Source organism: Corythoichthys intestinalis, chromosome 2, assembly GCF_030265065.1.
Source record: "Corythoichthys intestinalis isolate RoL2023-P3 chromosome 2, ASM3026506v1, whole genome shotgun sequence".
NCBI lineage: Eukaryota > Metazoa > Chordata > Actinopteri > Syngnathiformes > Syngnathidae > Corythoichthys > Corythoichthys intestinalis.
Window position 1 is genome coordinate 56,061,021 of NC_080396.1, and position 25,758 is coordinate 56,086,778.

The 25,758-nt window shown below is 39.2% G+C and overlaps 1 protein-coding gene across 3 annotated transcripts; it reads left to right on the forward strand.

Annotated features, from left to right (window-relative positions):
• Positions 1-2,175: 2,175 nt before the first annotated feature.
• Positions 2,176-17,032, forward strand: LOC130912514 (dipeptidyl peptidase 4-like). 3 transcript variants are annotated; one of them, XM_057830652.1, is made up of 26 exons: positions 2,176-2,391; positions 2,466-2,553; positions 5,297-5,395; positions 5,502-5,593; positions 5,848-5,922; positions 6,473-6,525; positions 6,596-6,668; positions 6,803-6,923; positions 8,083-8,237; positions 8,329-8,426; positions 8,495-8,624; positions 8,726-8,764; positions 8,851-8,949; positions 9,044-9,114; positions 12,005-12,058; positions 12,125-12,237; positions 12,341-12,388; positions 12,462-12,560; positions 14,064-14,133; positions 15,458-15,652; positions 15,724-15,778; positions 15,854-15,953; positions 16,041-16,099; positions 16,167-16,239; positions 16,593-16,666; positions 16,742-17,032. In XM_057830652.1, exons 1-26 carry the CDS (start codon positions 2,389-2,391, stop codon positions 16,832-16,834), a joined length of 2,229 nt encoding a protein of 742 aa, XP_057686635.1. In that variant the 5' UTR covers positions 2,176-2,388; the 3' UTR covers positions 16,835-17,032. The 3 variants fall into 3 exon arrangements, 2 of the variants coding, with proteins under 2 accessions (XP_057686635.1, XP_057686636.1); XR_009062615.1 differs by lacking the exons at positions 15,724-15,778; positions 15,854-15,953; positions 16,742-17,032; XM_057830653.1 differs by lacking the exons at positions 15,724-15,778; positions 15,854-15,953; positions 16,167-16,239; positions 16,593-16,666; positions 16,742-17,032 and having other exon boundaries at positions 16,041-16,157.
• Positions 17,033-25,758: the final 8,726 nt, after the last annotated feature.

Sequence of the window (25,758 nt, forward strand, 5' to 3'; positions counted from 1 at the left end):
ATCTTACAGCAGCAGTATATCGCTAGAGCCCGAGAGTCAAAAGAGAACGCCACAAAGGCTGGTTGCGAGATTGTTGAAATAATTAATTAAAAAGAAATAATAAAGCAAATATGACACACAGAATGCCTTGCTAAAATTTGCTTGAATACATTGTTCTACGTAAAGGCCCCCCACATTTTTACCACACCATATCTGGCCGCCTTTGGAAAAAGTTTGGACACCCCTGGCGTAAAGGATATGTGAAAACAACCTAGTCTGCTCATGGAAAAAGATAGAGTGTCAAAGTCAAATTTTGCTATTGATCTACGGAGGCAACGGCTTCCTGTTTGTATCCTTCTCGTGCTTTAAAATGACCATTAAAAATTAAATATGCAATGCGGATTTTTCTTTTTTTTAAAGAAACCAATGATGGTATTTAAACAATGAAACAACTTGCAGCTTGGCTTCTCCTGTCAAACTTCATACGGTTACTTGGCTCATTGTTAAAGCAAAACATGAATGAATGAATGAATGAATGAATGAATGAATGACATTCATTCATTCATGCATTCATTCGTCTTCTGAACCACTTTTCCTCACGAGGGTCGCAGGGGTGCTGGAGCCTATCCCAGCTAACAATGGGCAGGAGACAGTTGCAGGAAAAAGATCTTTGGATCTGTTGATCTATGGAGGCATGGGCTTCCTGTTTGTATCCCTCTCGTGCTTTAAAATGACCATTAAAAATTAAATATGGAATGCAGATTTTTTTTGAAGAACCCACTGATGGAATTAAAAAATGAAACAACTTGCAGTTGGCTTCTGCTGTCAAACTTCATACGGTTAGTTGGCTCATTGTTAAAGCGAAACATTCATTCATTAATTCGTCTTCTGAACCGCTTTTCCTCACGAGGGTCGCGGGGGTGCTGGAGCCTATCCCAGTTAACAACGAGCAGGTGGCAGGGAACACCCTGAATTGGTTGCGAGCCAATTGCAGGAAAAAGAAACAATATGACTTAAGTGGGGACACAGTTAAAAAAATAAACAAAAAAAAAGATGAGAAAAAAAACAGGCCGTATCCAATTTACAAACGCTTTACTGTCACACTGAGACCAAATGTGTTCGAAATGTTCAAAAGTGTTCACCTCTAAATGATTTGGTTTAGTGGCATGTAAATGGAAAGGTTGTACTCCTCAAACAAGGCATGTTGCATTAGTGAAGATTTGTTTGCAGAGGATGTCTGCTGTGAGTTGAACAAGTGATGAAAATGGTGTTTATTCCCCATAAATGCAGAGCTTTTTTATTTGTTAAGCTTTCAACAGGCTTTCACTGTTTACTATGACTAATCATCGCCTCACACCATCCGGCGTGACAGAAATATACTTTAGACTCTTGCGTATCTGCTCTGATGAATGATGCCATTTTCACCAATGTGCAGTTGTGTTTAGTCCGTTTGAACTTTTTTTCCAACCCCCCCCCCCAAAAAAAAACTGTGAAACTTTTGTGATGTAAAATTTGCACACTAATTTTCAAATGCCTTCGATTTGTGACACAAAAAACAATGATATACAATTTGTATATATTATATATTCTATATATTATCATGACCATTAAAATGACCTGTATATATATATATATTTTTTTTCCATTTTTTGTGATGCTGTAGTAAAAATTAACAACCGAAAATTATGTGGTTCTTTTGTTCATTTGTTCCTTCCTTTGTATTTCAAGCATTTTTGTAAATCAGATGATTATGGTTTACAGATAATCACCACACAAAAGATCAGTGCCTCCAATTGGAATAATGGCTAATGACCAACCGGAAAACTCACATTGCTTTTATAAGCAAAATAATTCAAAACACCAGCGAAGGTTTCCTCAGTCTTCAAACTATCTCTCAATCTGGATGAATAGGTCACAGAAAATTATTTTAATTTATAATGTGTCAAAAGTGGGCAACTAAACAAATAAAATAGGAATTGTCTGGGAATAGCTCTTTAATTGCTGACAAATTTGAACTTCCCTTTGCTTCAGATGTTATTAAAATGAACAAGTTTCTTACTGTGACAAAACCATCACAGGTAAACTATGCAAATTGTTAGCCCAGATCAAATATTTATTTAGAAAGCCTTTCAAAGGCAGTTTAATTTCAAATGACTTTAAAGAAAAGTATCAATATCTCCAAAGTTGATCCAACTTTTCAAGCCTTGCTCAGCTGTTTACACTTTTATTGGCTTACCTTTGAAACCAAAGGTAATATTTAACAGCTATGTTGGATAGTCACAACGATCCGCGAGCACACTTTCCCGTTGCCGTTGCTTCTGTTGTTATTTTGTTGTAACCACTGTGTTGTTTTTCTTCTTTTTTTTTTTTTTTTTTGACTGTCTGTTTTTGTTTGTTTGTTTTTAAGTTATGGTAAGTTAATTGACACCTCTTTTTGTGGGCATTTTCCACAAGTATTCTTATGTTTTTGTTCATCATCCACTCAGGTCTCCATTGCCAAGGTGATCCTTGGGGTTTTAGGATTAGTTATTGTTGTTGTTCTCATAACCGTGCCAACTGTGATTTATCTCAAAGGTATGTCTTCTTTTTCCATCTTCGGTCATGTTGGTGTGAGTTTATTTTCATTCATCAAGGCTAAACATGATGGGGAAAAAAGTTAAATTAAAGTTAATAGTTAACATGTCCTCAGCAGTTGTAATCTTTTTACAACCCTGAAGCATCTTCAGTTGCATTTCCTGTGCCTCCTTTTGTTTGTAGTTGTTATCATGTAAGGATCATATGAAGACATTTAACATTCAGGTCAAAGTCAGATTTTCTTTACTCACTCAGACAATTGAAATGGGTTAAATCAGAACATAGACTTCATAATATACATGAAACATTATGAAGTCTATAATCAGAAAGCCAAAATCAGTAATAATATACAGTAAAAGTCCAGTTATCGGGAAAAACGTCTTTGGTCGTACAGTTTATGACATTAAATGCTCTAATTTCTAGAGGACCCTAGGACTTTTCAGAGGTCTAAACAGGCTGTAAAGCGGAACCAAAATATTCAATTACATAGTCCAAAACTATTTTACTGGCTTTTTTGGAGAATTGAATTAGGGTTTAGACTTTCTATTTTATTTTGTTGGCCACTACTAGTTTAAGACACTTTTATTCTCAAATAATTCCTGTTGTGGGGACTGTATGTTGTAGTAAGTCAAGATTTGATAGGAATTTTATTGAACATCACAAAAAGACCCTTATTACTGTTCCACTCATTTAGAATTAAGAAATTTGGTGGGTCAAAATTAAGTTTATAATTATAAGATGATTGGTTAGACTGCTATCTGGTTTGTGAAGCTTCACAAACCAAATGAAAAAAAAAAAAAGTAACATATATTATTTGTATGAATCGCCGATCTATCTATCGCTATGCGCTACTATTCTATCGCTAAATTCTGTTCCATTTTCCCACTTCTGTTGTCATCTCTATGACAACAATGCGCTGATTGGCTGAGAGAGCCTGCATGGATGCGCTGATTGGTTAAGAGAGCCTGCATGCTGCTAGCTAAAGTGGACGGACCGCAGCAGTGTGAAACACGAGTCGCACCCGGCACTTTGCATCTGTTTGTTTACATGCCACCAGTGAAAGACCGAATCTATCAAAATGTCATGCTCAAAGTTGACCAAGAGAAGAGAAGTGGACAACGGAAATCGCCGTTTCAATGAGGAATGGACTGACAAATATGCGTCCATTTTACCAACTGCAAGTACCAAACCTATGTGCCTTAATATGCTTGAAGACAATTGCGCTGTTAAAAGTGAAAATCTGAAACGCCATTATGTTAAAGAGCACAGCTCTTTTGAAGAGAAGTTTCCTCCTAAATCAGAATAGAGAAGGCAAGAAATTAACAGCTTGAAGCAATCATATCAAGAGTCAAGCAAGGTTATTGTTAAATCTATGACACAACAACAAATTGCAACGGAGTGCTCACTCAGAGTGTCGTGGATGTTGGCCAAACATAAGAAGCCGTACCTGATGGAGAAATAATAAAATCGTGCATGACTGAAGTGATGGCAGCAATGTTCAAAGGAAAAGAAAAGGCGGAAATGACAACAAAAATCAAACAAATCATACTCCCAGATTCATCAACCACAAGACACATTGAAGTACTGGTTGATTATGTGAATAAACAGCTTTGTGACCCCCAAATGCCATTTCTCTTATTGAGCAGTGTTTTACAGTTAAAGTTACTGTCAATAATTATTTTGTTTGCACCTTAATGACAGAGCTTGTCGATTATGTTCTGTACATGTGAAGATGTACTGCACTACTTGCACATTTTCTTTTTTGTCCAGCAGTGTTTTACAGTTCCAAAATGTACTGTCAATAGTTATTGTTTGCACCTTAATGACAGATCTTGTCGATTATTTAGTGTATATGTGTAAACATTGTACTTGCATATTTTTTTGTATTTTTATTTAAGTCAAGAAAATGTTTTGTCAATGTATTTTTATTTGATCAGAACGTGCATTGTATTTTTGTTTGTTCAAAAGAAAACCACCTTTACCACTTTCGACCTGCCTTGTACTACTTGACCGACATTAATAAATGGACCCGTGCATGTATGAAAAAAACAATTGTGGACCTTCATGATTTGTATTTGAGGACCCCTACCCTACATAAATCATGCATTTCACAATTACCAAATCTCAAGACCATCAAGTTATTTGAGAGAGAAATATGCCCAGTGTCAGAGAGCTTGCTGTCAGTCGCACTTCATTGGTCTTGCAACTGTATAATGATCCAAAACGCTGGTAAAATCACCAGAGAATATGTAGAAGTGGTTCTCTATTGGCCTTGCTCATTACAAATCTTACTGTACATCCACGGATGGAGCTGAGCTGGGTATCAAAACCGCTGTCGGAACATGTGTACTTGCTTTAGGATTGTGAGGATGTGCTTGGAAACATTTATTCAGTTATTTTCCATACCATTTATAATTACGACGGTCACTGGGGTGCTGGAGCATATGCCAGCTGACTTTGGGCAGGAGGCAGACTATGCCATGAACTGGTTGCTAGCTAATCACAGGGCACAAACAGACAAGCAACCATTCAAACTCACATTCACAGTTATGGAAAATGTAAAGTGTTTAATTAACCAACCATGTTCGTCTTGGGGGAAGTGGAAAGAAGCCAGAGTACACAATAAAAGTCTAAAAGTTTGTGTAGCCATAATTTTGAATCATTGTTGACAAAGAAGAAGCAGGGGTACATAAAGTACAATCAGAGTTCAGTGTGCATCATCGGCTTTTGTTAATCATTTCAGAGGAAAGGAATGGCACTGAGGAAAGAAGGACTTTCAAGTTGGAGGATGTGTTCAACAGTTCCCTTCAACCCAAGGGTTACAACATCTGGTGGCTCTCCGGTGGGTATCTTGTGTACTCCATTTTGAGTTTTAGTGCCCATCACAACAGAACACTTAAATTTTAAATCTTTCTGTATTTTTAATTGTAACCCTATTTTCCTTTTAGACGATGAGTATTTGCAGAACCAAAACGGCTCGGTCTATCTTCATGATGTGAACACAGGGGAGTCCTCCATGTTCTTGAGCAGAGAAATATTTGTAAGTCGTCGATCTTCGGTTGACATAGAGTTGAAAAAGTGACACTTGAGTTTTGACTAGTGGGGATCTTGATGGTGTTTTTGTTATTGTACAATTGCTCTCCATTTACACCAACTAATTAGTCCATGTTGGATCCCTTGTTATACTATAGGATCCATCTCCAAAATTTTTATTCTGACAAATAGCACAATAAATCCTATTTTATACCAGGCCAGAACATTTGGTCATAAAACATTCTTTCTCTATTCATGCAGAATGAAAAAGGCGCTACTGACTACCAACTCTCTGCTGACCGCAGATATGTAGCATTCATGAGTAACGTCAGCATGGTAAGACTAAACTTTTGTTGTCATGGCTTAACATTACTTGCAAGTGCCTTTTTGGTGTTCTCATCAAAAGTAATGAAACAGCGATGTCTTATTTAGAAGAGAGAAAATTATTTGACATACTGTACATACCACTACAGTACAATACAATAATGATCCAGTATTTTCATAATCGTCATCATACTGTGTGCATAATTGGATGTTGTTGAGGATACCATGCAAGTCTATCATATTGAAATAACAATTAATTGATATAAAAACCTTCAGCTATAATGCTAACATTAGCCAAAAATGTCCTCGCTGAGCTAGAGCTCACTTTTACAGTTTTGCAGTTATTGCATAAATAAAAGCGTGCAATTGATAAATATGAATTTCTCACAGCATAAAAAATTGACTTATTTACAGTAGTTATGGATATGAAGTCTAATTGAAAAAAACAACCTTTTTCAGGCATGGAATAGGAATATCTTTCAGGCACTTTATCGAGAGATTGCTTGTGCCTCTCGTCGTATTTGTGAAATATATCACAACTATAACTTTCCTGTCCTTCTAGGTGTGGAGGCATTCATTCACAGCTTCATACTCACTTTTTGATCGCAATGTGAAGTATGTATTGCAGAGTTTAAATTTTAAATAGTTGTCTTCCTTTTTTTAATACTATCATACTTCATCCCAGCAAGTTTGTAGAATCTTCTGACCTGCCAGAAAAAATCCAATATTTGGCTTGGGCACCTGCAGGGAACAAAATGGTGAGTGTGACTGATTGAAGTTTTCACTTGCAATATCTACTCTGGGATGCGTGAGAGAAACCTTGATCTGCCTTGTCCAAACACTTTGTGTGCTAGTAATGGATTATTGAGCCCTCATTGACCTTTTTCCTTAGGCCTATGTTTTCAAAAATGATGTGTACATAAAGACCAGCCCAGAGTCAACGTCCCAGCGAGTGACATTTAACGGCGAGGAGAATAAGATTTTAAATGGTATACCAGATTGGGTGTATGAAGGTAAGTAAGAAATTGTTAGAAATAAATGTCAACCTACTAAGCCTTGGTACATTTCCTTAAAATAAAATGTCAACCTACTAAGCCTTGGTACATTTCCTTAAAATAATGTGGGGGAAAAATATCAACATGCACAATGATTACAGAAATAACTTGAAAGTGACCTCTAGTATCTACTGTATGTCTAATAATAATTAATGAAAATCAGGCAGTTTTTTTTTTTAAATTTTTCGCTAGCCATCAGAATTTCTCAAAGTAAAACTAACAAAACAAACTAAACACTGTCCAGAATAAAATTATGCTCAACTTTGAACCTGAATTCTTTTGGTGCACAAACTTTATTGCAATTATTTCTATCAAGAGGACAAGTATTTTAGGCCACTCTTTGTGACAAATCCGCAAACAGCAGGTGCCTTCTGGAGTGTACATGTTTAATTTCCTTCTCCAATGTAGAATAAGATTTACATCAGGGAGTTCTGTGAAATAATAATGAGACCAAGATAAATAATTACACGTTTCACAAGTCAAGTTTATTCATATAGCCCTTACTCGTCAAAAGAGCCCAAAGGTCTTCCGAGACAAAAAAAAAAATAAAATAAATAAATTTAAAAAAAACCCAATAAATTTAAATAAGTTATTATTAGAAATAAAAACCTCAAATAAGCAATAACGTAATCAACGATGACACCCCTGAAATCAGACCCTCAATAGGGCAAAAAAGAAGAAAGCAATAGTGATCCCTCGCTACTACGCACTTCAAACTTCGCGCCCTCAGTCCATCGCAGATTTTTTTCAATTAAAAAAAAGACATATATATTGTAGTACATATTCATTAAAATACTTAAAAATTGAGAAATTTGGGCGTAAAAGCTGCCCGTTTGCTGGCAGAAGACAGGGAAAGCCCGCCCAACTCAAAATCTACCTCTTTGATTCGCTGGCTAGCATCCCTCGGGAATTTCGCAAGCAGATTGGCCGAGACGTTTCACCCAGCTGCTCTCCTATTCCTATCAAAGGAAGACCGCTCTCGCTTGCCTTTTTGTGCATGTGACATATTTTGGGAATTTTTGTCCTCGGTTATTTCAGTACTCATTATGGAAGAGTGCATTCAATGCTGTCCAATTGTGTATAACTTTTATTCTCTCTCCCAACCCCTTTCTACCAGAGGAAATGTTCTCATCCAATCAGGGTCTCTGGTGGTCCCCAGGAGGAAAATATGTGGCCTATGCCCAGTTCAATGACACAGAGGTCCACACTATAGAGTACTCGTGGTATGGGAATAACCAATATCCCAGTACTGTTTCTATTGCTTATCCAAAGGTGGGTACCCATAAACCTAAACACACCTATATCCAATGTTGGATATCAACAGCATGACTTACGGTAAAGTGTTTTGTATGGGTCATTTCAGGCAGGTTCCCAAAACCCAGTGGTGAAGCTATTTGTTGTTGACACAGATAACCACACTCTCATCACGGAAGTCTTTGTTCCAGAATCATTCAGCTCAGAGTAAGACAATTGGCTATAAATGTAATGTGTCGATGGAATCTGACATTATGCCATCGCTGGCAAAATAGGGAGCACTATTTGGCGACAGTGACTTGGGCCACTGACCAACGTATTGCTGTCCAATGGCTAAAAAGACTCCAAAACCACCTCATCTTACAGATTTATGAACTCCAGAACTTAACCTGGGTCCCAATTAAGGTACAAAACAAGCGGTGAGCTTTTTTACAAGATACAATAGACTATTCATAGGTGTGTATTAATGTAGCACATCTTCTCTGGTCTGTCTTGCTTCTCGGTAGCCATTAGACGTGAAAAGCTCCTCTGGCTGGATTGGACGGGTAAAAATCGACATGCTAAATACATGGCTAGAAAACGGCTACATTGTATGACATTTTGAGAGATGCTAACATATTTTTTCTGGCAGTTTTCACCGTCAGAACCAGTTTTTGCCGATGACAAGAAGAGTTACTACTTGTTGATGAGTGACCCCAAAGGCTACAAGCACATACATCATGTTGTAGAGGTTGGCCGGACGGACAAACTTGACATGAAAGAATGGACAGTAGTATATCAGAGAATGACGTATTTGTGGTAAACTTTGTGATGTTTCATTGCAGGGTATTGCTACAACAATTACCGCAGGAGAATGGGAAGTTGTTGCCATTCAGAAAGTAACTGGAAATCGTGTGTAAGTAAAATATTTTTCTCTAGTGAACGCTTTTTTGAGTCTGATATTGAGTATGCAGACGACTGTGAGTATGGAGATGGTTGTGCAGTTGTGGCCCACACACCCGAAGCACTGCAAGCTAGTCTCTCAGCTGCTGCAAGTGCCTATGGTAGACTGGGCCTCTCTGTTAATGTGGCAGTGACTGAGGTTATATTTCCATTCCTCCATCTAATCCACCAACCTTCACCATCTCCAATAAGCCACTTGCAGAATTGGACTCATTTAAATACCTGGGCGGCTTTCTCTCTGATGATTGCAGTCTCGACAGAGAGATACAAAACCGGATCAAACAGGCATCAGCATCCTTTGGCAGACTCAGGAGAAAAGTCTTCCAAAACAAAGATCTTGAGCTACATACTAAGACTGCGGTTTTTCAAGCCGTTGTTATGGCAACTGTCCTGTACAGCTGTGAACTATGGACCTTATACAGCCACCAACTAAGGATGCTGGAGGCCTTCCACATCAGGTGCCTACAGTGCATCCTGGGAATATCCTGGAAAGACAGAGTCCCCCACACTGAAATACTCTGTAGAAACAACTCCGTCAGTGTGGAGGCAACAGTCACCCCGCACCAACTTCGCTGGTTAGGCAGTGTAGTCCGGATGCCCGAGGAGCGCTTGCCCCGAAAGGTGCTTTATGACCAGCTCCATCTTGGCTGTCACTTGGTAGGATTGTCAAAAAAGCGCTCTATAGATTAGGTGAAGGCTGCCATGAAAAAATGTGGTCTTAACCCGATCCAGTTTGAAACCAACGCAGCCCAATGATCGATCTGGCGGTGGCTTCTCCAACACGTCGTTCACAAACTTGAGGAGGACCGAGGTGACCAACGGACCAGGAAACGTTAAAAGAGACATGAAGCCAATGCCACAACCACACTCCCAGTCAATGTCTTCACCTGCTCTGCCTGTGGCAAGCAATGTGGATCTCGGATTGGGCTACACAGCTATATGAAGTGGACTCTCAAAAAATAGAGATGGACTGTCATCATCGGAAACGATGGACAACTGTAACGTAACGTTACCATTGAGCATGGAGATGATTGTGATCATCTGCCAATCTGAAGAGTAGATGTCATCTTGAACAACTGATTGATTGATTGATTGATTGATTGATTGATTGATTGATTGATTGATTGATTGATTGATTGATTGATTGATTGATTGATTGATTGAAGTACAGCGCCTTGCAAAAGTATTCGGCCCCCTTGAACCTTGCAACCTTTCGCCACATTTCAGGCTTCAAACATAAAGATATAAAATTTTAATTTTTTGTCAAGAATCAACAACAAGTGGGACACAATCGTGAAGTGAAACAAAATTTATTGGATAATTTAAACTTTTTTAACAAATAAAAAACTGAAAAGTGGGGCGTGCAATATTATTCGGCCCCCTTGCGTTAATACTTTGTAGCGCCACCTTTTGCTCCAATTACAGCTGCAAGTCGCTTGGAGTATGTTTCTATCAGTTTTGCACATCGAGAGACTGACATTCTTGCCCATTCTTCCTTGCAAAACAGCTCGAGCTCAGTGAGGTTGGATGGAGAGTGTTTGTGAACAGCAGTCTTCAGCTCTTTCCACAGATTCTCGATTGGATTCAGGTCTGGACTTTGACTTGGCCATTCTAACACCTGGATACGTTTATTTTTGAACCATTCCATTGTAGATTTGGCTTTATGTTTTGGATCATTGTCCTGTTGGAAGATAAATCTCCGTCCCAGTCTCAGGTCTTGTGCAGATACCAACAGGTTTTCTTCCAGAATGTTTCTGTATTTGGCTGCATCCATCTTCCCGTCAATTTTAACCATCTTCCCTGTCCCTGCTGAAGAAAAGCAGGCCCAAACCATGATGCTGCCACCACCATGTTTGTCAGTGGGGATGGTGTGTTCAGGGTGATGAGCTGTGTTGCTTTTACGCCAAACATATCGTTTTGCATTGTGGCCAAAAAGTTCAATTTTGGTTTCATCTGACCAGAGCACCTTCTTCCACATGTTTGGTGTGTCTCCCAGGTGGCTTGTGGCAAACTTTAAATGAGACTTTTTATGGATATCTTTGAGAAATGGCTTTCTTCTTGCCACTCTTCCATATAGGCCAGATTTGTGCAGTGTACGACTGATTGTTGTCCTATGGACAGACTCTCCCACCTCAGCTGTAGATCTCTGCAGTTCATCCAGAGTGATCATGGGCCTCTTGGCTGCATCTCTGATCAGTTTTCTCCTTGTTTGAGAAGAAAGTTTGGAAGGACGGCCGGGTCTTGGTAGATTTGCAGTGGTCTGATGCTCCTTCCATTTCAATATGATTGCTTACACAGTGCTCCTTGAGATGTTTAAAGCTTGGGAAATCTTTTTGTATCCAAATCCGGCTTTAAACTTCTCCACAACAGTATCTCGGACCTGCCTGGTGTGTTCCTTGGTTTTCATAATGCTCTCTGCAATTTAAACAGAACCCTGTGACTATCACAGAGCAGGTGCCTTTATACGGAGACTTGATTACACACAGGTGGATTCTATTTATCATCATCGGTCATTTAGGACAACATTGGATCATTCAGAGATCCTCACTGAACTTCTGGAGTGAGTTTGCTGCACTGAAAGTAAAGGGGCCGAATAATATTGCACGCCCCACTTTTCAGTTTTTTATTTGTTAAAAAAGTTTAAATTATCCAAAAAATGTTGTTCCACTTCACGATTGTGTCCCACTTGTTGTTGATTCTTGACAAAAAAATTAAATTTCATATCTTTATGTTTGAAGCCTGAAATGTGGCGAAAGGTTGCAAGATTCAAGGGGGCCGAATACTTTTGCAAGGCACTGTATGTTGAAGAATGTTGTTGCTTTCCCTCTCATAACATATCACAGATATTACTCGAGCAACCAAGAAGGTGGAAAACCTGGGGGAAGGAATGTTTATAGGTAAATCCTCTATTCTGTTGTGATTTGAATACGTTTAATTTGCTGCTAATCAGGTGTTCATTTCAGATGGACCAAGGGAGAGGTCACGTGTCTAACATGTAACTTTGGCCGTGAAGACTGCCAGTATAATTCTGCTTATTTCAGCCACAATTCAAGCTTTTACCTTATGAGATGCAGTGGTCAGTGCTTGTCTTTCTTTTTTTAAATTTTTTTTTTTTTTTTTTTAATATCTCAAAATGTTGTTTGATGTAATTTTTTTTTTTTTTTTTTTTTTTATTACAGGTCCTGGCATTCCTTACAGTTCTCTTATTGATAACAGGGAGGGTAAAGGTGAGAGCTGCCAGCTAAAAAAGAAAGACATAAAGGCATTTATTTGATAACCTTTCTTCTCTTCAATCATTAGAGCTGAGGCGTTTGGAGGACAACAGTAAATTCAGCCAACTGATATCTCACATCCAAATGCCCACCATGCGTCGCGGAACTATCAAAATTGCTGGATACAGTGAGTTCAATAAGCAGGCGATTTAATTATGTTTGTATTGGCATATATATGATGCGCAAATGTAGAGAGCAACATTGCTGGGATATTACAAAATGTAAACTAAAATTACTAGTGAAATCGTTTTCCTGTTGTGTAATAGCATGACGGACGGAACTTTAGGGGCCTCATAGAGGGTGTCTTTCTTGCTAGGACTACTAACGTTTATATTCTTAAAATTAAGTAGCTGAACTGTTTCGGGTAATCATCACTATAATGTGGGTGGCGGTACGTTCTCTGTAATAAGGGAAATATTTTAGGTTCATTGAGGACAAAATTGCTGCCAGGTGTGAATTTTTGTTTCTCTTTTCATAATAGTGATGTTATTAACAGGTCTAGAGAATAGTAATAGGAAGCTTCGACCACCCTATTATCACATTTATACTACTGTAGAGGTATTGCAAATATTTGTCAAAGGGGCACACACTGCACTGCAAATGCATGAGACGAGTGGGATGGTCAGGTTTGAATAAACAGTTTATTTACAGGGATTGCGAAAATAGGAAGTTCCAAAAACCTGACAAGTGGAAGTGAGGACAGTGGACAAAAACAGAACAAGGCTCTCCAATAAATCAAAATGCACAGGACAAGAAACAAGAGGAGTATATAAGGAGTACGGCTAATGATAAGAGGTGTGGGCAATCTGGTAATTGAGGAGAGGAAAGATAAAGCTTACTCAGGGGCCATTTACATGGTGACGCTCCATGCTCCAAATTTCATGTATGCATTTACATGGTTCCATCTCCATTTGAATGATGTCACAATTCCGTGTGAAAAAGATGTAGTATACATGCCAGGCCATAAGAGGCAGTGCAGTTTTACAAGGTGAGAGCCAATGATGCACTTCCTTGACAAGTTCTCAGCCCGGAAGAGAATGTACCCGCCCACTCGAAGCAATGGTGTCCATGTGTTTTATGCTGTTGCTTCAAAAGGCACAAAATCAAAACATAAAATATTAGTATATATAAATTAAAAATATTATAAAAACATACAAAGCCAACGTTCCATCATGTTTGCTGTTTTGAATGTTGACTAGCCGTGACTGCGCATGCCCAAAGTGATGTGTGCGAAGGCTGACGTCATCGGAGCGATAGCGGTCCATTCATATGTCTGCGGAACAATCCGTGCAATCGAATCGTTCCGCTTTGGGTGCCGAATTCAAAAGTTTGCGTCTTCGCCTTCCGTATTTGCCGTCACCTTTTAAAGGCGAGGCCATTCCGCATCACAGTCGTTGCGTCCTGGTGTCGCAACGTCACTATGTAAATGGCCCAAAAATGAACACAAAGTAAAAGTTACCTACCAAAATAAAACGGCATAGGAACGAAAATAAATCAACGCCGCTGACGGCAGCATGCAACAATATTTTAATTAATTAATTTAATCAATTTTAATTTAATGTTGAGAAAAAAAAGTGTATAACATTTTTTATTTATTTTGATTTAATCTGGCTTTTTTTGTTTACAACAGAGCTTTGGTACCAGATGATTTTGCCACCAGGCTTTGATGAGTCCAAGAAGTACCCCTTATTGATAGACGTGTAAGCATACAAGCAAAAACTACAAATGTACATAGCCATCCATCCATCCATCCATCCATCCATCCATCCATCCATCCATCCATTCATCCATCCATCCAGCCATCCATTCTCCTACTTATCCGAGGTCAGCTTGCGGGGGCAGCAGTTTCAGTCGGGAAGTCCAGTTCTCTCTCCCCTGCCATTTTGTTGAGCTCTTCCCGAGGTGTTCCCAGGCCAGACAGGAGACAGTCTCCACGGTGTGTCCTGGGTCAACCCTAAAGCCTCCAAACCAGTGGGACGTGCCCTGAACACTTCACCAGGGAGACATCCAGTAGGCATCCTAATTAGATGCCTGAGACACCTCATCTTAGCTCATTGTATTGTTTTACTCTGAGCGCCTTTTGGATGGCTGAGCTTCTCACCCTATCTCTAATTGAGGGCCAAGACACCTTGCATAGAAAACAGGATATTGTCCTTTCAGTCACAGCCCACTGCTCATGACCATAGGTCAGTGTAGGAACGTAGATTGACTGGTAAATAGAGAGCTTCGCCTTTCGGCTTAGCTCTTTCTATACTACAATGGAGTGATACACGGACTGCATCAGTGCAGATGATGCACCAATCTGCCAGTCGATCTCCTGCCCCATTCTTCCCTCACTCGTGAACAAATCTCCAAGATACTTAAACTCATCTACTTGGGTAAGGACCTCATCCCTGAGAGGGAATTCCACCTTTTTCCAACTGAGGACCATGGTGTCAGATTTGGAGGTGCTGATTCTCATCCCGAACGCTTCACATTCGGTTGCAAACTATTTTAGTAAATGTTAAAGATTGCGGCTTGATGAAGCCAACAGAACCCCATCATCTGCAAAAAGCGGATATGCAATACTGTGGCCACCAAACCAGACACCCTTGGCTGGACGTAGATATTCTGTCCACAAAAGTTATAAACAGAATCGGTGACAAAGGCCAGCATTGGTGAAGTCCAACCCTCACTGGGAATGAATCCAACATAACTGCCAGCAATGCGGATCAAACTCTGACAATGGTAGTACAGGGACCGAAGCGCCTGTATGAAAGGGTACCGTCTGGTCTGGTACTGCATTCTAAGGACTCTCACAGGACTCAGCAAGGGACACAGTCGGCTGCCTTTTCCAAGTACACATAACACATGTAGACTGGTTGGATGAACTTCCATGCCCCCTCGAGTACCCTGCTGAGGGTGGAGTGCCTGACAACCGTTCTCCAACCAAGACGAAAAACATACTTCTCCTCCTAAATCTGAGATTGTACCTTCCGATGTACATTGTATTTATGTAAGTTAAACCTCTAATTAATCTTCCAGGTATGCTGGTCCCTGTAGCCAGAAGGTAAACTTTGGTTACAGAGTAAGCTGGTCAACATATCTGGCAAGCACAGAGAAAATTATCGTCGCCAGCTTTGATGGAAGAGGTAGCGGTTACCAAGGTGACAAGCTAATGCACGAAATCTATAAACGTCTTGGAACTTATGAGGTGGAAGATCAGATAACAGCAGTCAGGTAGGAAATCTGAAGCGTCAACAGACAGATTTTTTCTTTCGAGTTGGCTTGAAATAAGTATCTGTTTTTAGGGAGTTCATCAAAATGGGATTTATCGACAAACATAGAGTTGCTATATGGGGATGGGTAAGTAGTTAAGTGGGAGTTCATGTTTAAGCCACTTGGGACTCATTGGCTTTCATTTTTGTCTACGTGTGTTAGTCTTATGGTGGGTATGTTGCATCCATGGCCTTGGGGAGCGGAAGTGGAGTCTTTAAATGTGGAATGGCAGTTGCACCTGTTTCCAAATGGGAATATTATGGTATTTAAAAAAAAAAAAAAAAAAAAAACAATTTCCTCACTATCAACAAACATCAAATGTCAACTGTTCACTTTGTTTATTTCCCAGATTCAATCTACACTGAGCGGTACATGACAAGGCCAATTGACAATCCAGTAGCCTACACAGTAAGTTTGCATACAGATACCCATCAATTTTTGAGTTATGTTTCCTGCCCAATTCCATTCTGTTCAGAACTCAACAGTTACTGCACGGGCCAAGAACTTCCACTCAGTGCAGTATCTTCTGATTCATGGAACAGCTGATGGTGAGTAAACATCTTTGAAGATTATGTAGTACAAGATGAGCTTTGCTTGTGTGGGTTACCCTTGTGAGTTCTTGGATTCCTCCAACATTCCAATAATATCAATGTTTGGCCAATAAACGATTCTTGAAGTTTTTCGCTAGCCCTGATGTGATTTTGAAGGATCGTTTAATCCATGCAATTGGCTGTCGACCTGTCCAGTGTGTACACCCTCTTTAGCCCAAAGTTTAAAGCTACAGCTAATCCATGACCCCAATTAGGACATGCAGTGAAGAGAATGTGTGGTTGAGAAAAAAAAACACGCCTAATTATTTACACAATAACAGCCAACATGGCAACATGGTCCCACTTTCTAGACAACGTGCATTTCCAGCAGGCGGCAGAGATTTCAGAAGCTCTGGTGAATGAGCAGGTGGACTTTGAAGCAATGGTGAGTCAACTGAGCATGATGCTGATTTGAAGGATGTAAAAATTAAACTATGAATGTGCTGATGTTGTTTTGTAGTGGTACACGGACAAGAACCATGGTCTTCCTGGTCATGCCTATCAACACGTTTATACTCACATGAGTCACTTCTTACAGAGGTGCTTTGAATGAGGACTACAAATTCAGCACTCCAGAACCCCTTTGGTTCACACAAAGCAGATTTAACACTAAGTTTACATGTTTTTTTTTTTTTTTTTAATTATGTCCTGTCATTAAAATGAATGTCAGTGTTGTTGCATTAATGGTAATAAAGGTTAAAACCGTACTCCGTAACATTATTTAAATCATTTGGATGTTAAACTATTTTGTATTCATCATTTGATGCTGTTGTGGTTGACTAGATAACCACTTAAAGAGCATACGACACCAGAAAAAAAGTCTTAAATGGCATTATTATGTGAATTAGAATCATATTTTGAGACGATTCGACCATATACAACAATTTAGCAAAGCGCAGATGACGAGAAATTAGTCTTTTAATCTGCCGGTTAGCCACGCCTACAATTATAGGGCTTTAGCGTCCCCAACAGGTGGATGACGTCAGCGGTAGACTAGGCTCATCGGTTTTACTATTCAGCCCACTGGGGGGAATTGTTCAGGACGAGGAAAACGAGACGAAGAGAGCTGCAAAATGTCATTGTTTCAGTCTCTCTACTCCCAATATTTTTACAGGATATTCTTTTTATCCAAGTATTTTCCCCAATAGCTATATAAATGGCTTGAGAAGGACCAGTCAGCCCGTCGAGGGGGAACTATTCACAATGAGGAAAACGCGACGAAGAGAGCGGCAAAATGTCATTGTTTCTGTCTCTTTACTTCAATATTTTTACAGGATATTCTTTTTATCCAAGTATTTTTCCCCAATAGCTATATAAATGGCTTGAGAAGGACCAGTCAGCCCGTCGAGGGGGAACTATTCACAATGAGGAAAACGCGACGAAGAGAGCGGCAAAATGTCATTGTTTCTGTCTCTTTACTTCAATATTTTTACAGGATATTCTTTTTACCCAAGTACTTTCCCCAATTGCTAAATAAATGGCATGGTCATGACAAATAACTTGTGCTAAATGGAATATAAAATAATAAAAATCCATTTATTCAAGACGACATGGCAAAATTACTCCATAATGGTCAAAACAGTCGACTTTACCTTTACTGTCACACCTGCCGAACGATATTTTATGACACCTAAATCGGACATATGTCATTTCCCTTCCCCGGCTTCGGAGAATGTAAACAGACCAGAAGGAGTGACAGCTAGCCGACATGCTAACCCGAACCGAGGGATGTTTCTAAGTCTTCGAAGTGGAAAATCACACATAACTAGCCTGGATTATTTGACATGACGACCCGGTTGTCGAGTTTCTTTGCGGATCGGCAAACCGCCCGGCGGAGAGCAATTTACAGTTCGTTCCCTGGAGGAGGGTGGCTGGAATTGTTGTGTAGCTAACGTGCTAACAGCTAACTGCTAATGAGCGTGAGGATAGCTTTTTACATGCCTATCAATGATCAAACGTAAGTAGTCCTTTATTTAAAGGAATTTTATAGTGTTTACTTTGTAATCACTGTATTCGTATTTGACATAATACAAAACAAGATGTTTACTCACTTCCTTGTAAGTCCAATGGTCCCACAGTAAATATCCACGGTGAATGGGAACCTTTTGAAACTCCAAAAAGGCGCATACGCCTCTCCCGCATACAGAATGATTTTTCTGCAGCCGTTTGGCTGGCGTGATGCAAAAAATAAAAGTATTAATCCCCCAAATCAGCTGAATCCTTCGTCCTCATACACAACAGTACACTGTAGCGTGAAGAGGACATCTTCTACCGTACACGTCACAGCGCCCTCCTCCTCAATGCGAGACCGAAGCCGGAAGTCACTCATTTTCCTGGCGCGGGATTCAAAAAACTAAATAAATATAGCGATCGCTTCCACACACATCCAAGCGGTCCATATCATTCAGGAGCATAAAATACCGCGTGTATTATGAAATAAACATGCTTTTTCGTGTCACAAGCACAAGTTTGTAAAATTGGTTGACATTTTATTGTGTTGGGCAAAAAAATAAAATAAATAAATAAATAAATAAAGACATTTGAATAATTCTGGTTTTTCAAATGTTATTGTCCAAGAAGGAAAGAAATAGTGCTTGACTCGGGTTGTGGCCCCTCGAAATATCAAATGAAAGAACAAACACCTTTCATTACCAGGAAAAAAAGGTTTCATTCTGCCTATTTCCCTTGGTGAGTAATCATCAACATTTGCCTGACTACAGCTCTGGCAGTGTGGGATCCATTTCCAATCAGAGGTGGTGGGACTGTGAGTGCAAATAGGTAGCTTCCTGTCTGTGTGTGTGTGTCCTACACTGCAAAAACACACCACCTTAAAGCTAGTTAAATTCCCTTGAATTCAGCGTAAATCCACTAGGAATGAGTGAAATTATCTGCCGGTGCTTCAAGTAAATCTTACTCAGATTTCCTGAAATAAGAAAAATAGCTAGCTGTAAATAAATCTTAACAGATTTATTTTAAGCAATAGTCTTATATTTACAGTAATCTTAAAAAAGCTTGTTTGTCAGAAATGTTCTTAATTCCAGAATAGATATTGTTCAAAACATTATTTGAAAGCAAATTTGTCTTGATTTAGGTGAAAAAGTACCAACTTTTAGATGTATGGGCTTAATAAAACCAAATACTAATACCGTATTTACTAATGTAAGTGGAATAATCTGACATATTAATCTGTTAACTAGTTTTTAACACTCAAAACAATATGGAGAAAATTATTTGACTAGATTTAAGAAAAATAATCTGATTAAGACATTTTAATTTGCACTGTACTGACTAATGATCAGTTGAGGGTGTAGTCCGCCTTTCACTGGGATCGGCTTCAGAGCTTTGTAAACCTGAAAAGGATATGTGGTGTTGAAAATGGATGAAGTAATGGTTTTGTTTTGATGAAAATGCTACTGTTTTTCCCAGAAACCTTTTAGATGGACTCACAAACTGGGCTCATCTCATCATATATAATGTTCCATTACTGCTACAGTGCCTTGCAAAAGTATTCAGCCCCCTTGAATCTTGCAACCTTTCGCCACATTTCAGGCTTCAAACATAAAGATATGAAATTAAAATTTTTTCGCAAGAATCAACAAGTGGGACACAATCGTGAAGTGGAACAACATTTATTGGATAATTTAAACTTTTTTAACAAATAAAAAACTGAAAAGTGGGGCGTGCAATATTATTCGGCCCCTTTACTTTCAGTGCAGCAAACTCACTCCAGAAGTTCAGTGAGGATCTCTGAATGATCCAATGTTGTCCTAAATGACCGATGATGATAAATAGAATCCACCTGTGTGTAATCAAGTCTCCGTATAAATGCACCTGCTCTCTGATAGTCTCAGGGTTCTGTTTAAAGTGCAGAGAGCATTATGAAAACCAAGGAACACACCAGGCAGGTCCGAGATACTGTTGTGGAGAAGTTTAAAGCCGGATTTGGATACAAAAAGATTTCCCAAGCTTTAAACATCTCAAGGAGCACTGTGCAAGCCATCATATTGAAATGGAAGGAGCATCAGACCACTGCAAATCTACCAAGACCCGGTCGTCCTTCCAAACTTTCTTCTCAAACAAGGAGAAAACTGATCAGAGATGCAGCTAAGAGGCCCATGATCACTCTGGATGAACTGCAGAGATCTACAGCTGAGGTGGGAGAGTCTGTCCATAGGACAACAATCAGTCGTACACTGCACAAATCTGGCCTTTATGGAAGAGTGGCAAGAAGAAAGCCATTTCTCAAAGATATCCATAAAAAGTCTCGTTTAAAGTTTGCCACAAGCCACCTGGGAGACACACCAAACATGTGGAAGAAGGTGCTCTGGTCAGATGAAACCAAAATTGAACTTTTTGGCCACAATGCAAAACGATATGTTTGGCGTAAAAGCAACACAGCTCATCACCCTGAACACACCATCCCCACTGTCAAACATGGTGGTGGCGGCATCATGGTTTGGGCCTGCTTTTCTTCAACAGGGACAGGGAAGATGGTTAAAATTGACGGGAAGATGGATGCAGCCAAATACAGGAACATTCTGGAAGAAAACCTGTTGGTATCTGCACAAGACCTGAGACTGGGACGGAGATTTATCTTCCAACAGGACAATGATCCAAAACATAAAGCCAAATCTACAATGGAATGGTTCAAAAATAAACGTATCCAGGTGTTAGAATGGCCAAGTCAAAGTCCAGACCTGAATCCAATCGAGAATCTGTGGAAAGAGCTGAAGACTGCTGTTCACAAACACTCTCCATCCAACCTCACTGAGCTCGAGCCGTTTTGCAAGGAAGAATGGGCAAGAATGTCAGTCTCTCCATGTGCAAAACTGATAGAAACATACCCCAAGTGACTTGCAGCTGTAATTGGAGCAAAAGGTGGCGCTACAAAGTATTAACGCAAGGGGGCCGAATAATATTGCACGCCCCACTTTTCAGTTTTTTATTTGTTAAAAAAGTTTAAATTATCCAATAAATATTGTTCCACTTCACGATTGTGTCCCACTTGTTGTTGATTCTTGACAAAAAAAATAAAATTTTATATCTTTATGTTTGAAGCCTGAAATGTGGCGAAAGGTTGCAAGGTTCAATGGGGCCGAATATTTTTGCAAGGCACTGTATATGCTGGTGGTTTTGTTGCAGTGAAAGTGTTGTGAAGCTTGAAATTCATTGAGAAGCTCTGTTAAGGTCTACATCTCTAAAAACATCATTACTATACATGTCAAAATATTTAAGTGGATGTTTTTCCCCATTCTTGATTGATGTACAGTACATCTTAAGTTTCCAAGGGTTTGTGTCCCAGAGAGGGTGTCATATCACGTCACATATTTTCTGTTCGAGATGCAGTCGATCTGGAAGGCTTGTAGGCCAGTCTAATGCTCGTACTCTTTTACTGAAAAGCCACGCTGTCGGAACATGAAGACATTTGCTTGGCGTTCTGGCGTAAATAAGCAGGATCGTTCCAGAAAAAGACGTTGCTTGGATACCAGTATATGTTGATCTAAAACCTGTATGTACTGTTCAACATTAATGCTGCTTTCACAGCTGTGCAAGTTACCCATTGCATGGCTGGAACTACCAAAGAGGTGTCTGTCATTCAGGTGTCATTTGGCAGGGTGATTTCAGCCTACTATTCCCAATTCCCTGTAACGACTGCCTTCATTTTATAAATGTAACAGTTGCTGGCAAGGTATTCATCTAGTGAGGCAGAGGTATATTGGGAGAGGGGAAATATATAGTGATCGGCTCCTATCCTGAATACTCACAAATCCGACAGACAAAAAAATACGTATATACTGTATTTACAAAAAATATAAATTTAAAGTTAAAATCCACAACATTAATAATGTAATAATTGTGGTGTGGAAATTATGTAAAATGTATTTAATATTTACAAATCGTTTGGTTTACTATTATACCTTATCTGTCTTTCAACAACTTTGAAAAGCTATTTTTTCAACTGTGATATTTTTACAGTTCCATTATTTTGTCCCCAGTGAGGTTTCTTTTCTACCTGTCCAATCCTTAATAATTGCGGTAGGCACAATTCAACAACAGCAAAATAAGATTCATAGGCGTAAACGTTTATTTTCTTTGCAAAAGAGCATACAAACTATAAATATACAAACGAGTATTACACAGAGGAAAGTAAGATGGGGATGGCGTGGCTCAGTGGTAGTGTAGTTGTTCTCCAACCCAAAGTGTGTGAGTTCGATCACACACCCCCCACCCCCGATGAGCTCGTCTAAGTGTCCTTGAGCAAGAACTGAACCCCACATTGCTCCTGGTGCTGCGTCACCACTAAGTAGGTGAGGATATAGTGTAAACAATTTGAGGGCCTTAAAAGGTGGGAAAGCGCTATACAAGAGTAACACCATTTAACATAAATGTGCAACAGCTCTTATACGGGGAGTGGTTGGTGTGTTGTTTTGTGTCAACAGCCTCATTTCTTTGCACATTCTGTATACGGTACTGCCATTCAGGCTCCTTTGAATTTTTTTTTTTTTTTTTTTAGCAATCTATAGACAAGTTTCCTGATCGAAACATGGGCGGCGCCATCTTGGAAAATTTCTGCAATGTGTTGACAAAGAGCACGATGTAGATTAGACTCCGAGTCTTTCTTTGCTGTGCGTGAACTCCTGGGAGCGCCTATATATATGGTTGGAAGTGGAATGTTTTGAACAGCGTCCAGCTCAAAGCGCCATTGTGATCTACCTCGCCATACGCCTTAAATCGAAACCAGCTGCAGACAAGAAGTTAAGGATGTGATTTACACCCAGAGGTGGAAGTGGCTAGAATTTCTTGCCAGAACTCCCGACGTGAAGGTCGCCATGGAGCCAGAAGTCTTATTTATCTATTTTTCATTTAAAATTGTATTTTTTCAGTGATTTGCAAAATAAAAGTTAACAAAAACAGCAATAACCCCAACCCTCATCTCCTAAATTTTATAAACCCTCCTTTCCTTACATACTAAATGCCAAATCTCAATTTAAACTACTGGAGAACATAGGACATATATATTAAAACTGAAGTTAATGTAAACATTTCCTTTTTTTTTTTTTTTTTTAATCATAAAGAGATAAGTAACATACATTCAGAAAAATAAGTACAAATGACTTATATTATGCAGAGTGAAATGGAATATGTTTTGAAGATCGCACTAACATTGACTTTTTTTAAATCATAAGGAAATTAATAGGTAGCCTAACATAAATGAACAAATATAAGTCCAAAGTGCACATTGACAGCTAAGATGTTCTGAACCTCAGAGCAATTAAAATTATGATAAATAAGCCTCCTCATCTCTTTCGTTGCTGTTAAAGATTTGATCCATTTTATGTTGCGTTGCCCTTTTTTTGTCGCATCAATTCAACAAGCTTTCTTTTTTTTTGCTGTTCCAGAAAACATGCACATTTGAACCAATCAGAGTTAACTATCTCTGCTGATCACATGTCAGTATGTCAGCCAATTGAATTAATGGATAAATGAGTCCAGGCAGCTTAGCATTTTTCTTTTCTTTTTTAAAAAATATATCTTTATTTTTCTTACATAGCCTTTTGACAGTTGCTGTCATATTTTCGGAATCAAAGCACCGTGTACCGGAACAGCATTCTGGCCCTTAATCTTATACCGGAACTGCATTCCTGACGGTTCTGGCCCACTTTTACCCCTGTTTAAACCTAAGGATATACTATATCTAAATGATTGTGTGATTGTTCTTATCACTTTGTTGATCATTCGTGGACAAAATTATAACAACCTGTCAGCCTGTGTTGACTTTAGGTGTAGATTGATACACCGGCCACTTGAGTGGCCAAAATGAGGTGAAATTACAAATTACATTACAGTTGCCTAATGCAGAAGGGCTGACACTGATTTTGTTGTTCCAAGGAAATACTAAAAGGTATGTACAAACAAAAACATTATTTCATTCTTTTTATTGCAGATATTGATCGCAATACAACATCTGGACAACATGATTCCATTTCTTGTACTATTTTAAACAACTGGTGCTTGTGCACAACAGGTCAATAAATCACAATTTATAAAATTATTACAAAAATATTAAAGACGGTGGAGCGGCTTAAGGGAGCCTTGCCAAAATTACCGAGACTCTCGGCAGCCTCCAGACGGGCTTTCTCCCACTGTCTACAGTAATTCTAGCTCCAATAGTGTATCTTAACGTTGCTGCATTTAAAAAGCTCGGAGTTGGATCTCGAGATCGAGCTGATGATTTGCCATGAGGCGAGCCACCGTCTCCCAGCCCCAGCCTCTTAGCCGCCCCCAGGTAGAACGCACATAGTCTCGTTATATGTATGTCCATCACCGTACAGTAAGTGTTGTTGTGAGGAACATCAAATGAGGAACATCAACTTGTCTTCCCTTACCTAACAGCGTTTTCCACCTGTAAACAAACAAACAAACAAAAAACTTAACATAATTGTGCAATCCTACACGTACTGATTAGTAACAGGCAGCAGTACAGTGGTTGTAAATAATATTAAAGACCATCATAATTACAATCATCATCGTAATAACAACAATATCAAAGGCAACAAGTCGTTTCATGCGCAAGATTTTAGCTTTAGTATTTTTTGAGCACCGGACACATGAAAATGCAGGGGTAGGAAGAACATACCTTCCATAACACAGCGGCAACATGGCGACAAAAACACACGGTCTTTGTGTTGGCACGGGCATGGTTCCACATCTGCCTTTATGAACATGTTGTCCTCCCCTGTCGTGATGATGGCAGATGGATGCCGTATTTCCAAATTGTCTTTTTTAAGGGATTTTGACGAGTAATGTTACTCCAGCTCCACTGTTGTTTTGGATGGAGAAATTGTAAAACGGAAGTTGCAAGCAGTAATGTGGAAGTAAAGCGGAAGTACCTCAGAAACTTGTCTATAAAATGAAGAATAGTGTAATTTTTTTTTTTTTTCCAATAGAAAGTCTCCTGACACAAAGCCATTTTCTCTGAGTTTTGTGTGGCAGATTGCTGCCAAAGAAGCCCCACTTTTCCCACCATCTTTCCACGCACAAACCTCTTGGGAAGCTCCATTGCAAGCTCTGACAGGAAGTCAGAGTCAGTTGTCTTTTACCCCAGTGCATGTGCATGATGTCCACCCCATGTGTTGTGGTCAATAATTGTTGGGCTTCCTTTTCCCGTAATCCTCAATCTCAACTGCGCACTGCATTGTGCTCAAGATGCAGATGGCCTTCTTTTGTCTGGGCGCAAAAAGAAAGAAAGAAAGAAAGAAAGAAAGAAAGAAAGAAAGAAAGAAAGAAAGAAAGAAAGAAAGAAAGAAAGAAAGAGAGAGAGAGAGAGAGAGAGAGAGAGAGAGAGAGAGAGAGAGAGAGAGAGAGAAAGAAAGAAAGAAAGAAAGAAAGAAAGAAAGAAAGAAAGAAAGAAAGAAAGAAAGAAAGAAAGAAAGAAAGAAAGAAAGAAAGAAAAAGAAAGAAAAAAAATCTATATAG